The sequence below is a fragment of the Syngnathus leptorhynchus genome, chromosome 4, assembly GCF_054491065.1.
Source record: "Syngnathus leptorhynchus isolate UIUO chromosome 4, UIUO_Slep, whole genome shotgun sequence".
NCBI classification, from domain to species: Eukaryota; Metazoa; Chordata; class Actinopteri; order Syngnathiformes; family Syngnathidae; genus Syngnathus; species Syngnathus leptorhynchus.
In genome coordinates, this window is record NC_141198.1 from 11,591,264 (window position 1) to 11,605,420 (window position 14,157).

Here is a 14,157-nt window from a genome sequence, read left to right on the forward strand (position 1 = left end):
TACCCCGACTTACAGTCATGGCGCTTCACTCGAAACAAATTCTTCTATTTTCACATGCGTATTTAATAAAATGTCCGCTTGTCTTACCCAGTGAGGCTTGGCAGTCGCAGCACTGCCAATCTACGGGCCGATCGGCAGGCAGCATCCGGTCGTGGCAGCAGCTCAGGCAGCGCCCGTCGTCGCTCAGGATCTGAGAGGCGGGACAGTCGGTGCAGTTCCAAGCGCCTGCGCCGCGACAACCCAGGCAGGACCGGTCGCAAGGCCGGCAGTCGAGCGTACTGACGTCCGACGACCGCTCCTGGAACAGAGAAGATATTAGAGCACAGATGAAGATGCAGGTCGCATTATATGAAGAAGACAAATACCTGGGAGGCTAAATAGGAGCCAATCAGACACTGGGATTGACAAATGCTGGAGCCAATTAGCTCGTATCCATGGTAACAAGACTGGCAGGAGGTAGCGCCAGCGCCTGGACACACACACACACACACACACACACACACACACACACACACACACACACACACACACACACACACACACACACACCGTCATCAATTAGATAGACTCACACATAAATCACTAAAATGAAGACTAATATGTCATATGTATTGTCTGTGTGGGGACTGATTAATGACCCCTCCACCAAAAAAGGGGGAATGATTTATGGCTCCTCATTATCACAGAATGGAATATGGGTTAGGACTGGACTTTATGGCCTCCTCATGTCAAATGATCAAACGATATCAGGCTTTTTTTTTTTTTTTTTTTACTCTTACAGTATGTCCCAAATATATACCTCTATGATAAATGATTTACAATATGACCCAAAGTTATAAATATAAATTATTATGTAGTATTATATAGAACTATAAATGACTAGCTCTCTGGCAAGGTCAATGAAAAGAGAGCATTATTATCTTTACAAGGGCTAAATCTAGGACAGCTTTTGCATAGGAAAGCCCAAATTACGATTTTTTGTGACGAATCAATGAGATTCATTTAATGATGGCTGTCACACTAATTTGTTGAGGTCTTTCAATCCTCATTGATAAGCATAACCACACTGAGCTCTGGAAATACCCGCTGGGGAGGAGGGGGGAAAACAATTTTTGCGATGAGTCATCGTCACAAGAGCGGATCGCAAACCTGTACACGTCTTGCACGTGGGGTGGCACTTGAGGCAGGTGTGGGTCCAGCTGTGATGATAATAGCCCGACGGGCAATTCTTCAGGCAGCGGCTTTGCTGCCTCATGTAGACGAAACCGTCCCGACAGCTCATGCAGTCAGTGTCGGCGGGCCCCCGACACCGACTGCAGGCGGGGTCACAGCGCTCGCACGCCATGCTGCTGCTGTTCCCAAAATGACTGGAAAAGGAGAAATGACATTTGTAAGTCTCAACTTTTAACTTCCAAGGTAAGTCCAAAATTACTCTGGCAAGAATCAAGTGAGTTGGAGTCATCACTTGGATTAAGCAAGTAAGAAATCTACAGTTACATAAACATTGATAATTAGTAAGTCGACTATTCAACAGGATTATTCAACACTATTCAAAAAACCACTCTCACATTAGAACAATCACAATAGGCTAAAAGTGCATTCCAACATTTAATGAGCGACAGCACTCATTCTACATGAGAAAATTTACACGGCACGTGACCAAACAAAAATGCCAGAGAATTGATGAAAACTGAAATAATGATGATCTTGTCTATTAATAGCTGCATTGGGAAAGAAGTCAAAACATCCTTTCACTTTCACCGCTCAAGAAGTGACAACAACAAATAAAACACAAATGGAAAACAAGATGGCAGCAGAGTCTTAAATGCTTTGGTCTAAGTAGAAGAAACCAACTTCCGCAAAAACAAAAAATAGCGACATGGAAGGCCCGCAAACAATGAAAGTTGATAGAACAAGGGAACATTTTACTGACCTCTCCGAGCAGGTTTGCACACAGCTGCTGCCCTGCCTGAAGAAAGTCGCCTTACAAGCAAAGCACTGCACGCTGTGGCGTCCGGTACACGAGGAGCAACTCAAGTGGCAGCGCTCGCAAGTACGCTCTTCCTTGTCATCGCCATAGTAACCGGCTGGACACTCACGCACGCAGGTAGAATCTGACAAACAAAACAAAAAAATTAACGCAAAAATTCTTACGAGGAAGGAGGGCGCCCGGTGCGCTCACTGAGCAGGAAACGTGGAGGCTCGCAGCCAAGGCAGCGGTCCGGTCCGGGCCCACCGGAGCAGCTGCGGCAGGTGGTGTGGCACGGTCGGCACTGCCCGCTGTCATCCTTGTAGGTGTGCGGGGAGCACTGGCTGTACCACACGCAGTGGCCTTTGGCGTCCAGGCGGTGCTCCGACCCGCAGCTGAGGCACGCCGATGGCTTGTTGCCCCAACACGTCAGACAGGAGCGGTCGCAGTCTGGATGGACGCACACGGCAAACGTAATCGGGATTAAGCAGGCGTGCTCAAATGATCATTTGTACAACATCCAAAAACAAATGCATTGTACTGATTGATACCTCTGCACTCGCCATCAGTTATCTCGTAGTAGGTGTCGCTGGGACATTGGGGCAGACACTCTCCATTGTAGCGGCGCGCTTTGGGGTTGCGGCACGTGTTGCAGTCGTCGTGGTCCGGCCCGTCGCACGAGGCGCAGTCAGCGTGGCAACGAACACACTCGCGCTGCCGTTCGCTCGGGAAATAGCCAGAAGGACAATGGGCCGTACAGTTGTCGGCGTGGAGGAAGAAGTAATCGGCGCATTCTGGGAAAGGAAACACAAACACTTGAGAGTAGAGCTGAATTATCTTGGAAAACGGTTGAGACACTGCTATCACAATTTTGAATGTTGAAAAACACTAAATGTTATTCTTTTGATGTTGGTTTGTTTTTTCAAGTTTTCCCGGCACATTTTATTTGTTGTGCCAAGTACAAAAAACAGATGCGGTGGGCCTCCTTTCGTAAATATTTGTATTCATTTAATGATTCTATTTTACAAATGCCCCGGTGTGGGACAAATAAAGGCTAACTAATTTCCCTTCTTCTAAATGTTACCTCCCACCACCAGTGTACTTACTGTGACAGAGTCCGTCCTGGTTGCAGTGGTTACAATTGGGAGGACAGCGGAGACACTGCGCGTCTTTATTGTAGTAGCCAGATGGACAGCTACGCACGCACATGTGCTCCAGCAGGAAGTGCTCGGCCTTGCAGCCAAGACAAAACGAAGTGTTGGTGTGACAGGAAGTGCACTCGGGAGCACAAGGGCGGCATGTACCATCCTCGGGGAAACCTCTGCAAATGAAAAGAAGTATAAAACTCAAATCAGTTTTCCACAATAAAATGAATTGGAACAAAAGTCCATTTTTTTATTGCATGTCACTTGAGCTCACTCAAACCTCAGATCAAATATTGCCTTTAAAGTTTTGAAGTAAAAGCCAGCTGACCTGTCACACTGTTGCACACAGTCTCCTTGTTGCACATAGAGTCCGGTCTGACACCGCTGGCACGCGTCGGCATCGCGACATGCCACGCAACCCTCCGCGCAGGCGTCGCAGCGCCCGGACATGACGTTGACAAATGTGGACACGGGGCAGAGAATCACGCACGTCTGATCGGACGTCAGGAAGGCTCCTACAAAAAAAGAAGAACAATAACCTTGGTGTTAATGCTAATCACGGAATTTTAATGACAACCATGACATGTAAATGTCCTCAGTCGGATGTGGGAGAAAATTTCTGCAAATTTCATAATTGGTTTGTTTTGTGTGTGTGTGTGTGTGTGTGTGTGTGTGTGTGTGTGTGTGTGTGTGTGTGTGTGTGTGTGTGTGTGTGTGTGCGCTTGGGCACACAAAAATTCACATCACACATCGACTCATACAAAAGATGTCGACAGACCTTTGTGACAAGTGATGCAGTCATCTTTACGTGCGCCAAAGCAGGTCTCACAAGAAGGATGACAAATCTCACACTCTCCTTGTTCTGAAACAGACACAACAAAACAAGATAAGCACCGGATTGAAAAATGTGTTGGAGCGCACAGAAGTCAAGGTGCCAGATAAAAGCGTATGTTTGTCCTACCGTTCCTGAAGCGTCCACTAGGGCAGACGCCCAGCTGAGTTCCCTGCATACACTCGCCGTCTTTCAGTACCAGCTCATCCTGGCACGAGTCGCAGTCGTCAAACTTGGGCCCGCCGCACGTCTTGCACGCTCTGTGACACGCCTCGCACTCCTGACTCTCCACATCCACAAAGAAGCCCCCCTGGCACTTTTCCACACAGCTACCATCTATACGCACAAACACAAAGATTTGTCACACCCTTTCTTTGAAAGTGGCCTCTGAAAATGGTGGGGAGTGCTACCAAATAAGTAGAATCCCCGCTGGCACCAGTAGCACTGTGATTCATCGCAGATGGAGCAGCGCTGGTCTTCACACGGGACGCATGTCATATTTTCGGGGACACCAATGGTGCCATCCGGGCAAGACTTGTAGCAATCAGAAACAAGCCTGCCACACACACGCACACAATTAAAACATATGACACCGTAACACAATCAAATGCACACAAAGCAAGTTCCTTAACTTACTGATAGAAATCATCTTCACATTTGAGGCAGTTTGTTCCCCGGTCCGGGTGTCCAGAGTCCTCTGTGAGCAATACCATGGTTAGCATGTTTGTATACAGTAGCGAGAAAAAAAGTCCACACCCATTTTCAGTTTCAACAAATGAGACTAAGATAAACCTCATGCACTATTTTTGAAATAACTTTTTCAAATGCTAAGTAGAAACAAACAAATTAGACAATGTGGTTGCTCATTGTGGACATACCCACTAATGTTGGGGCTGTCATCATATCATATTGTAAAAAAAATTAATAAATAAAATGCGTGGACAATTGTCATTGTATTGAAAATTAATGGAATAAAAAATGTTGAACAGAAAATTAAAATAAAAACATTACAGAGATTTTTTAAAATGAATACAAATAAAAATGTAAACTAAATTTAAATTAAAAGAGATCCAACAAACATAAAAAAGAAATAAAACGTACAGCATGAATTAAAAAAAAAAAACAAATTTGTCACAGCAAATAGTATGTATTTTATTTTTATTTTTCCAATGCTAGATTTCTAAACCCGGCTCACAGATTGTAATGCTGTTTGTCACCAGAGGGGGGTAGTGTAAGACAACATAAAACGGCAGTTCAAGGGACCAAAACAAAAACTAAATTTGGCAAGAGACCATTTTTAAACGAATTTAAATTCATCAAATGGCGTGTCTTTAAAGGTGATTTGGGCAATATGCAGCCCGAGGCCCATATCAACCGTATATGAACGATCGTTCGATCCTAGCCCCTTACACACGAAGTGAAAAATGAAAATCAAAGACATGTTGCTACGTGTGCAAGCCAAACAGTCATTCACACACGTGGACGAAAAAGGAAGAGGGGCACTCACAAGCCGTAAATCCTGCCTTCAGGTTGTGTCTTAGTACGTGTGTGTGTGTGTGTTGTTTTTTGATGAACTCACTGTGCTCACACTGTTTGCAGCCGTCGTCGCAGGGTAGACAGGCTTCGCCCTCTGCAAGCTCACCTAAAGAGCACAAGATGAAAAAACGTTTGAAACATGAAAGTATTTTTGTTGCACAGTGACTGATTGACTTGTTTGATTTACATGACGACACATATAAGGCTCTCAAAATGTAATTGCAGACACCATCCTTTATGAGGGGCCTAAATATGACATTTTAGAGTTGGACCATTCACCTGTGCTGCACTCCATTGGAAAACATTGTCCCTGTTTTAGTTTGTGTCCTGGGCTACAGCCGAGACAGCGGCTGGCCGACGTGCACACAAGACAGTCGGATGCACACGGCTCGCAGCGTTTGCGCTCAGAATGGAAGAAGCCCTCGGGGCAGACGTCTCGACATTCCTTCTCAAACAGGTAGCGGGACACATCGAACATATCTGGTGAGACAAGGAAGCAACTAAGTTGATACTGCACACATTTGTGCAAAAACAAAGAGTGGAGCAGAAAACCGCAGCATTGAACAGACAAGTGTTTCTGTGTGTTGCAAGTAAACGAGCCGGCAGGTAAACAAATTAACTAGTTTCCTGTTGCTCTTTACCTGCCGGTTGAGTAGAAGCACCAGCTGCTAAAGGATTTTGACTTTCCCTCCCCAAAAATGCTTGATGAAAAGCTTTTCTACTGGCGTCACATGTAAAACTGGGCAGGTGTTTGAGGAATTCTCACCTCTTTGTGTAGTTATTTGAAAGGGTTTTACGGATTTTGTTGCAAAATGTTGACCTGAGATGTTATCAGTGTCAAGGAAGTATGACATCTTCATTGTTTGAAGACCTTTGCGATCTTGCACAGCTAGCTATATTCTTATTCAAGGGCAGATAACACTATACAAAAATAATGTGGCTTAGCACGAAATGAATGCAGGACTTTATCATACAGCTAAGTCATCAAACAAACAATGTCGAAATTAGGTCATAACAGGGCTGAGTTTGTACCTGTGTCACAGCTGATGCAGTTGTGAGGGCCCCCGCCAGTGCACTCGTGGCAAGTGTAGTGGCACCTGTGACACTCTCTGCCCGTAGCGTAGCGCCCCCTTTGGCAGCGGATCACACAAGCGCCCTCATCGAAAAGCCTGCGTGGAACAATGCAAATTGAAACTCAACAATGACAAGAGAATTTATTTCAATAAAGACGGAATCTAACGTGGCTATGAATTAACCAATCCCATTCAAACTCAAGTTTGGTTGTTCTATTGGGCTTTTTCTTACAGTTTTATATTAACACTGACTGGTATTTGGAACTGTTCATAATTCGTTCCACCTTGACCAGCACGTCTCTGGTTTCCATAGTGTCTATAAAATCCTTTGGGAATTCTTTTTTACCCTTCTCCTGACTGACACCTTTGAACAATGATGCTGTGGAAGTTCTCTGCAGTAATGTAATTCCAAAAATATTGGTAAGATTCTTTGAGAAAAGCTCAAACAAATTCTTGTATTGCTTGTATCGGGGTGGTCTCTCACCGCGTGGAGGGGCAGCTGGTGCAGTCCTCCCTCTCAGGTCCCGTGCACTCCTGACAAGTGGCATCACACAGGTGACACTTGCCATGTCCGCCCATGTACTGGCCTGCAATGTGGACAACACAGCGCATAAAAAGAGCCTTACAGATATGTCATCACTCACACAGATTTACGCCAGGTCCCTCGATGCTGCGCTGTTGACGTTCTTCACTAAGTCCACGACAATATTCTCAATGACAACTGTTTCCTCCTTTTTTGCTTACCCCAAGACCTTTGCTTGAACATTCCAAAGTACCAAAACCACACACATACACGTGCCACTGTTCAGCATTCTATGACATCTAACAATAACCAAACTCAAGAGAAGTCAAGAGGGAGGTGATAGAGAAATGCCTCGGCTCAAATAAAGAAGTCATGTTTGGAATTTGGGGACAAAAAAAAAATTACACGCTAAAATAATTTGAGACTAAAAGAAATAATTTAAATGTGGGTATGGCCCTATTAAGTAAATAAACATTTCCTCCTGATTACATCTTAGATTACAGTTCACCTATAAATGTCGTAGACTTCTACAACACATTTGATTCACTTGTGTGTTGTATATGCATGGAGTAATGTGTGTGTGCATGTCTGTATCTACTATACGTACAGACATTTGGGATATACAGCCAGGCAGACGGAGGAAGTAAAATAAGCACAAAAAAAAGGGGGAAACAAGTTTAGGGAAGAGAAACTTTGACTGTCAACCCACCTAACCCTTTCCTAAAAAAACCCTCACATAGTTTGTGATGTGAAATGTGTACCATGAATAGACGGACTAAAAAGTCTCAAGAACTCATGGCTGGTAAAAAAGACAACAGGAAGTCTGCCATTTTAAATGTCCTTCAAAGACATCTTTAGATTTGGCCACATTTTATGTGAACGCATACGAACTACAAAACTTTTGATGACTTATCCATGATTGACTACAAGTAAATAAAAAGTGAGATACTGAGAGGCTGTTTTTAGGAAGAGACATACATTTGTCCTCTAGCCTTTTTAAAGCATGCAGATCATTATGTCAACAGTGTCTATTTACCACCAAACACAAACTAAAATCAACATAAAAATGATCAGAAAACAAAAAAAATGAGTCGAGTAAACATTTTAATAAGAACATTTATGTAAAAAAAAAAAAACTCTCGGACTCTGAATACCAATAATGCATTGTTGCAGATGTCACAGGTACACAAAAGAAACAGCTTTCATACCAGGGTTGTGTGTGTGTGTGTGTGTGTGTGCATGTTTTGTGTGCCTAAAGTCATCGTAAACAATGACAACTTTGTGAAGCAGAACCAAAGGGGAATTTATCAGTCTTTATTATAAATCAACAAGAACCAGGACAACAATCTAATACTGTAAACACACGCACACACATTCATACACACACACGCTTTTTATACTGTTCTTTGTTAGACGCCAGCACCACAATCAGGAACGTCCGCCGGCCATTGTGCAACAAGGAGATGGAATCTTATGACCACTAATACAAATTGTGTGCTCATTAAAATGGGATTCTCATCTGCATTTGTGTCACTGGAAGGGACGCAGGTGGAAGAATCGACCACTACTTGGCAGCAGAGGGAAATATATTCCACAAACATTGACCATTTGTAGGTTGAAATGTTTTGGGGAATTGTAACAGATTCCACATCCTATTGCTGAACAGGGAAAGCAATCAAACCGCAAGACGATTGGATGAGGACTTGAATTAATAACTGAGTACCGCCTGGCTTGACATAAGGAATATGTCGCTTTTAGATCAAGTTAGGGATGGGCCTAATCGATTGGGGACTGTGGGGTTGTCAAATTTTTTAAGTTGTAAACTTTCCATGGAAATTAACAAAAATATATGAGGAACAGAGGGAAGAAAGAAATACGAGGAATTTAAATATTTTTAGGGTAAATATATGTTGGAATATGCCGTCACTTGGTGGATTTGTTTTGCATTGTGTTTTTTTGGAAAGTTACATCCATTTCCTAATTGTTGTCTTGGAAGCGACGGAGACAAAAGAGAGCTCAAGTGCGTTCAGGATTAAGCTGCTTTGCTGTCTAAAGGACAAATGTGACCACAGACGTTGGAAGTTGACGCTGGCTTGGAGCCTGGAGCTTAGAACATTCAACATTTTATATTGCGTTTTTCTTTTTTTTTTTTTCATTGAATGCAGTTTAATGCCCAGCCCTAGTGAAAACAAAGTTTTGAAGTTGATTTTGCTGAAAGTAAAAAAAAATAATAATAACAATAATCGCCATGTGGACTTCATTTCTTTAAGTGTGCGTGAGTGTATGTTGCTTGTATATGTTCCCTCCTGGGCCCAGACGGACAAGATTTTCTCTTTGTTATGTCATGTTTATCATTTGTTTTCTTTGACGTATTACACTGTATTTACAGAAGCTCTCCTCGTTCCATCTGTTCATTATCATTATTATTATTATTAACACTGGAAAAAAGGAGAGGAAACAATGCACACAGACGCATTCACAGGTTTTAGCGATGTACGGTACACTGGCAACAAAAAAAATACGACAACAAAAAAAATGTTCAATTATTTTGGCATTGATGCTTTGGTCACAAAATACTGACACTTTTTGTTTTGTTTGCACTTTTTTGTTGTTGAGGAAATTCCCAGTCATTGTACACCCCGACCATCCGAGTACAGAGCAACAAAAAAAAAAAAAAAAAGGTAGGTGTGTTGTAGTCCCGTCTTTGCACCTCCTCCCATGCAATCCCTTTAAGAGGCACAGACTCCTTTATAAATTATGTGACTGTGAATGAGTTGGGGGGGCATGAGCGAGGGGGTGTTGGCTGGTGGGCCCGTCAGCCCTTCTGAGAACATGTTCTGCAGCACAGTTGCTGCAGAACTTTCCTCTGGCAGAGATTGTTCTTTTTAACCAGCACGCAGAAACTGCCTTCCGCCCAAGATTCTTCATTTGCTTTCCACAGACCAGGAAGGAGAGAGAAGAAGAAAAAATAGAAAGGACATATTTGCACAACACACACACACACACACACACACATGCACAAATACACAAATACACAAAAATAAAACACACACCAAGTGTGATTGGTCAGGAGATGGGAAGTTGAGGTCCAGTGGGGTGATTGGATCCATGCCAGGAGGAGGAAGAGAGAAAAAGATTTGAGAGAGAGAGAGAGAACAAACAAACAAGAAAGTCACACAATTAGAAAATTGACAACTTTGGGCATCAAATACAAATCAAAAGATCATCAAAAGAGAAGTCACACAAGACCAGAGGCTGGATTGACACATTTTACGTTTTTCCATTTAAGGGTCCCGTTCAGTCAGCTTTTCACTTGTTTTATATTGAGGGCCCCGACAAGCTAAACATTTCAACAATTGTTGCAGCCGAGTGTACTTTACGTATGCTGGGCAAAATATACAGCTATTAACTATTTTCCACCATAAAGTCACCCATCATTATCATTTAAATGACAAGCCATTGGACCCTAAGGGTGCAAATTTAGCATCCTTTAAATGAGAGTGTTGTGTAAAACCAGCCTTAGATTAATTTGAACAAAAAAAGAAACTCCATGCAAGAGAAAGTGAAGACATGCTTCCACCAAGCGGTACAGTACAAAATACTTTGCCTTGATTTGGTAAAGCTAACCTAGTTTTGCTTTGTGTTTCCATCCCAAAAGTGTCTTTTGATAATGACAACTCAAAGAAAAACTGAACTACTTGGTGGAACTGTGAATATTAAGGAAGTCCGAAGCAGAAGTAAATAGATGAAGAATATTTGAGGGATGCAAAATGAGTCTCGACACCATCACAGAGCACACCATGATGTGTTTGAAATAATAACGTGTCCGTGACGGAGGCTACATTGGTCAGCACTGTAGGAGATGCTAGATAATCACTGGAACTCAAGATGTTAGTATACCCCTGCCCACAGAAAATGGCTGTTAGCACTTCAACTAAATGTTAGCGCTTTGTGAGTTGAAGACCCTCGGAACTACAACTACAAAAAAGGAAAAAAAACTCAACCTCCGATGCTAGCAAACTGAAAAGGGAATCGCCACGTAAGATGTGAAAATGTTATCGTTTGAAATGTTTCTGTTCGCCTCATTCTAACCAAGTAAAAAGTCAAATTCAAACATTATCACTACAGCACTTACAAACCAAAGACCCTGGGCAATGGACATATTTTAATGAGTAAATCTGTATATTAATTATTAATAAACTTTAAAAAAATTCATTCGGACATACGTTAATCAAAGAACTAATACTTTGATATGTAAAAGTGACTGTCCACAAACAATTGACAAAATTAAGAAGACTGTTTGCAAACTGTCAATTTCCCAAAATGTGTCTCCAAACACCGTTCAGAATTTGACCAGATTATGATCAGAACTCTGGGGGGCCTAATTTACATGATGATAAAAAAAAATGTAGAAACTATTTAAATTGTGAAAAATTCTTAGAAATGAATCTTGGAGTTTCAAGGGTCCACTGTTTACTGTTAGAAGCATGCACTTGAGCGGGTTTGTTAAGCAGAAGCTTTGCATAGGAAAAAGAGCTGAAAACTCACCATCTTTGCAAATGGTGCTGACCACGCAGGCTCCCACCTCCAGATTGTAACCGCTGACGCAGCTGCTGCAGTTCTTCTCACCGGGCCCCAGGCACTCGTAGCAGCTATGGTCACACCTGTCCACAGCCAACACGTGCTCATTTGACACATCTTTCAACGTTTCGCTCCAGGACTCCAACTCGAATTGACTTCAAAGAGTGTAATACTGCAGCATCCAGGGCAAAGTCATATGATAGATTCCAACTCACTTCTTACAGGACCTCTGCACCTGGCTTCCGTTGGCCGTCTGCTCGGACAGGTAATAACCGCTGCTGCACGTGGACACGCAGCGCCATTCCTCCAGCAGGTAGTCGTCAGCGCACTTTGTGCATGCCTCGATACCAGTGCCTGCAAAGACAAATCAGGATGTTTCTTTTTTTTTTTTTTTCTTACAACTTCCACTGAGGTGCACCTCTTGGAGCCTTACCCGCGCAGGTGGCGCAAGCACGATGGCAAGTCTCACACGTTCTCCGGTGGCCATTGTAGTAGGAACCCGCCTCACACGTCATCTGACATTTGTTGCCTTGTAAACTGGACACAAAACAGAAGGAGACGATCATTCATAATTGGGTGCGTCTCTGGGATTTTTAGTCAACTGCAGGTTTTTTGCCTTTCAGTTAGCATTCTAAATCATGTTACTGGTATTTGAGAGGTTTGAGAAAAGTTCCAGGACAGAGCACCACAAAGATAATTTTTGCTGCCCAAATAAAATGTGTGATTTTAAAAACGATACCTAACCCAAATTTATTTTTACAGACCTAACGAAAACTAGAATTAGAGTGAAAATGTCTGGTTTTGTCTTGCTTTTCTTTTGTACATGAACTTGTGAGGATGATTTTAAATGTATTTATTTCGATACTGGTGCACAGCTGTTCGCCACAGGACTAATGTGTGTGTGTTTAGTTTTATTCAAGAGGAGACTTAGGGACACTGCAGCTATACAATATCTTGAAATATGACTCTTAACAAGTGAGTCATGAATTCTGCCCTACACTGCATGTACTGTTTTGATATATTAATGAGAGCAGTTTCATGTGGTCAGCGTTATTTATCTATTTATTTTTTTGAACAAGAGGTCACGTTGACCCACGAACATTTGCGGTGTACCTAAAAAAAACCCAAAAAAAACAGGAGGGTTAAGAGAACTTGTAAAACAGCTTGTGCTGGCCCGGGTGACATTTAACTTTGCAATTACAGCTCTGTTTCCCACTTTAAATTTGCTTCAAATGGATCATCACGTGGGTCTGCCTTTGGAGGCAGGTCCAGCAAACGTTGCCCTGTGTGAGTTTACAGTGAGGACATCTTTCAGCGCAGTGCTGAGCTGAAAAACAGCTGCTCTGCATTAGCCGGGAATTCCAAGAAATCGTCTGGACCCCTCTTCACCCCCTTCACCGCTACTTTCCGTCAATGTGCATGCATGTGGAGTGAACAAATGACGGTTCCTTAGTCCGCGTGGATAAACCGCTTAGGAGATGGGAGCTTTTTCAAAAGAAGTGAGCAGAAAACAAAATGCTTCAGTTTATGTGTGGGTCCGGCCGGGGTTGTTGTGGCTTTTAATGCGCCCTGGGTCAAAGGGTGAAAGACACCCCAGCTGCTGCTGACAATTTCTTTTTCCCAATTTTATACAGCTCCCTGGTGTCCTACTAACTAACACAGGGCTGGGCGACATGGCCTTCAAATGAATAAGAATACATTTGAACAGTTTTCACAAGCATTAACCTCCACAGAGATAAGAGGAATTTTTGTTTTTTTTCTTGCAAAATAAATGAAAACAAAACGCTGCTTGTCAAAACAAACGTCAAGATGATTCTTGCTAAATGAACGTCTGTTGCCAGCTTTCTCACTTTTCGGAACGTGCACGTTAATAATTGTATTCTCTTTATATTTTATATACTTATATTACTTTGCTGGAATTGTAATTTGTCGGATTGATTCCTTTATAGTTAAGCTAGCGTAGCTCACCTGGTTCCCTGTTTACACTCTGTGCAGAAATTGGAGGTGGTGCATTTCTTGCAGTTCTCTGGACATCTCCTGCAAATGTTGGAATCTGCAAGACACCAGATAAGAAGGTCACACAGATACACACACACACACACAGACACTCACTCACAAATAAATAATATGACATGAGCGGAGTGAAGGAAGCAGCAAAATGAGCAAAACAGCAGGAAGGGTCGGTCGGGGATTTGGGGGGGTGGAAAGCGGAGAGACTAAACAGCTGGGGAACAAAGACGACGACTGCAGCATTGGGGAGATGGGAACGCAGCCGAGGAAAGAATAAAACGCCATGGATATACTTTGTCATACTACACATGGACTCCCGCTCACTCTCCTCCAAGACACATTCATAAAACATTAGAGCTGCTCTGCTAACCCAACAGTGGGGGCAAGAATATTAAACTGCCCTGAAAGTTCATCCAAACTTTTCAAGTTCTAAAATATGACACACAATTCTATACAAACGATGGAACAAGCACTTCAAATGCCTCTAA

General features: G+C 42.8%; 1 protein-coding gene across 2 annotated transcripts in view; it reads right to left on the reverse strand.

The window, feature by feature from the left end:
* Nucleotides 1–14,157, reverse strand: part of pcsk5b (proprotein convertase subtilisin/kexin type 5b) — a 44,988-nt gene that overhangs the window by 2,005 nt on the left and 28,826 nt on the right. The window contains exons 17-36 of one of the 2 annotated variants that reach the window (XM_085909089.1): nucleotides 13,628–13,712; nucleotides 12,093–12,196; nucleotides 11,875–12,013; nucleotides 11,627–11,742; nucleotides 7,040–7,142; nucleotides 6,515–6,651; nucleotides 5,762–5,962; nucleotides 5,526–5,588; nucleotides 4,583–4,643; nucleotides 4,357–4,502; nucleotides 4,076–4,282; nucleotides 3,893–3,976; nucleotides 3,443–3,629; nucleotides 3,076–3,290; nucleotides 2,521–2,763; nucleotides 2,183–2,419; nucleotides 1,934–2,114; nucleotides 1,150–1,367; nucleotides 366–469; nucleotides 88–298 (exon numbers count right to left, since the gene is read on the reverse strand). In XM_085909089.1, the coding sequence (XP_085765215.1) occupies nucleotides 88–298; nucleotides 366–469; nucleotides 1,150–1,367; nucleotides 1,934–2,114; nucleotides 2,183–2,419; nucleotides 2,521–2,763; nucleotides 3,076–3,290; nucleotides 3,443–3,629; nucleotides 3,893–3,976; nucleotides 4,076–4,282; nucleotides 4,357–4,502; nucleotides 4,583–4,643; nucleotides 5,526–5,588; nucleotides 5,762–5,962; nucleotides 6,515–6,651; nucleotides 7,040–7,142; nucleotides 11,627–11,742; nucleotides 11,875–12,013; nucleotides 12,093–12,196; nucleotides 13,628–13,712 (3,042 nt within the window). Of the gene's footprint in view, nucleotides 1–87; nucleotides 299–365; nucleotides 470–1,149; nucleotides 1,368–1,933; nucleotides 2,115–2,182; nucleotides 2,420–2,520; nucleotides 2,764–3,075; nucleotides 3,291–3,442; nucleotides 3,630–3,892; nucleotides 3,977–4,075; nucleotides 4,283–4,356; nucleotides 4,503–4,582; nucleotides 4,644–5,525; nucleotides 5,589–5,761; nucleotides 5,963–6,514; nucleotides 6,652–7,039; nucleotides 7,143–8,043; nucleotides 10,010–11,626; nucleotides 11,743–11,874; nucleotides 12,014–12,092; nucleotides 12,197–13,627; nucleotides 13,713–14,157 lie in introns of those variants that run through there. The other variant, XM_085909090.1, reaches the window with a different exon arrangement.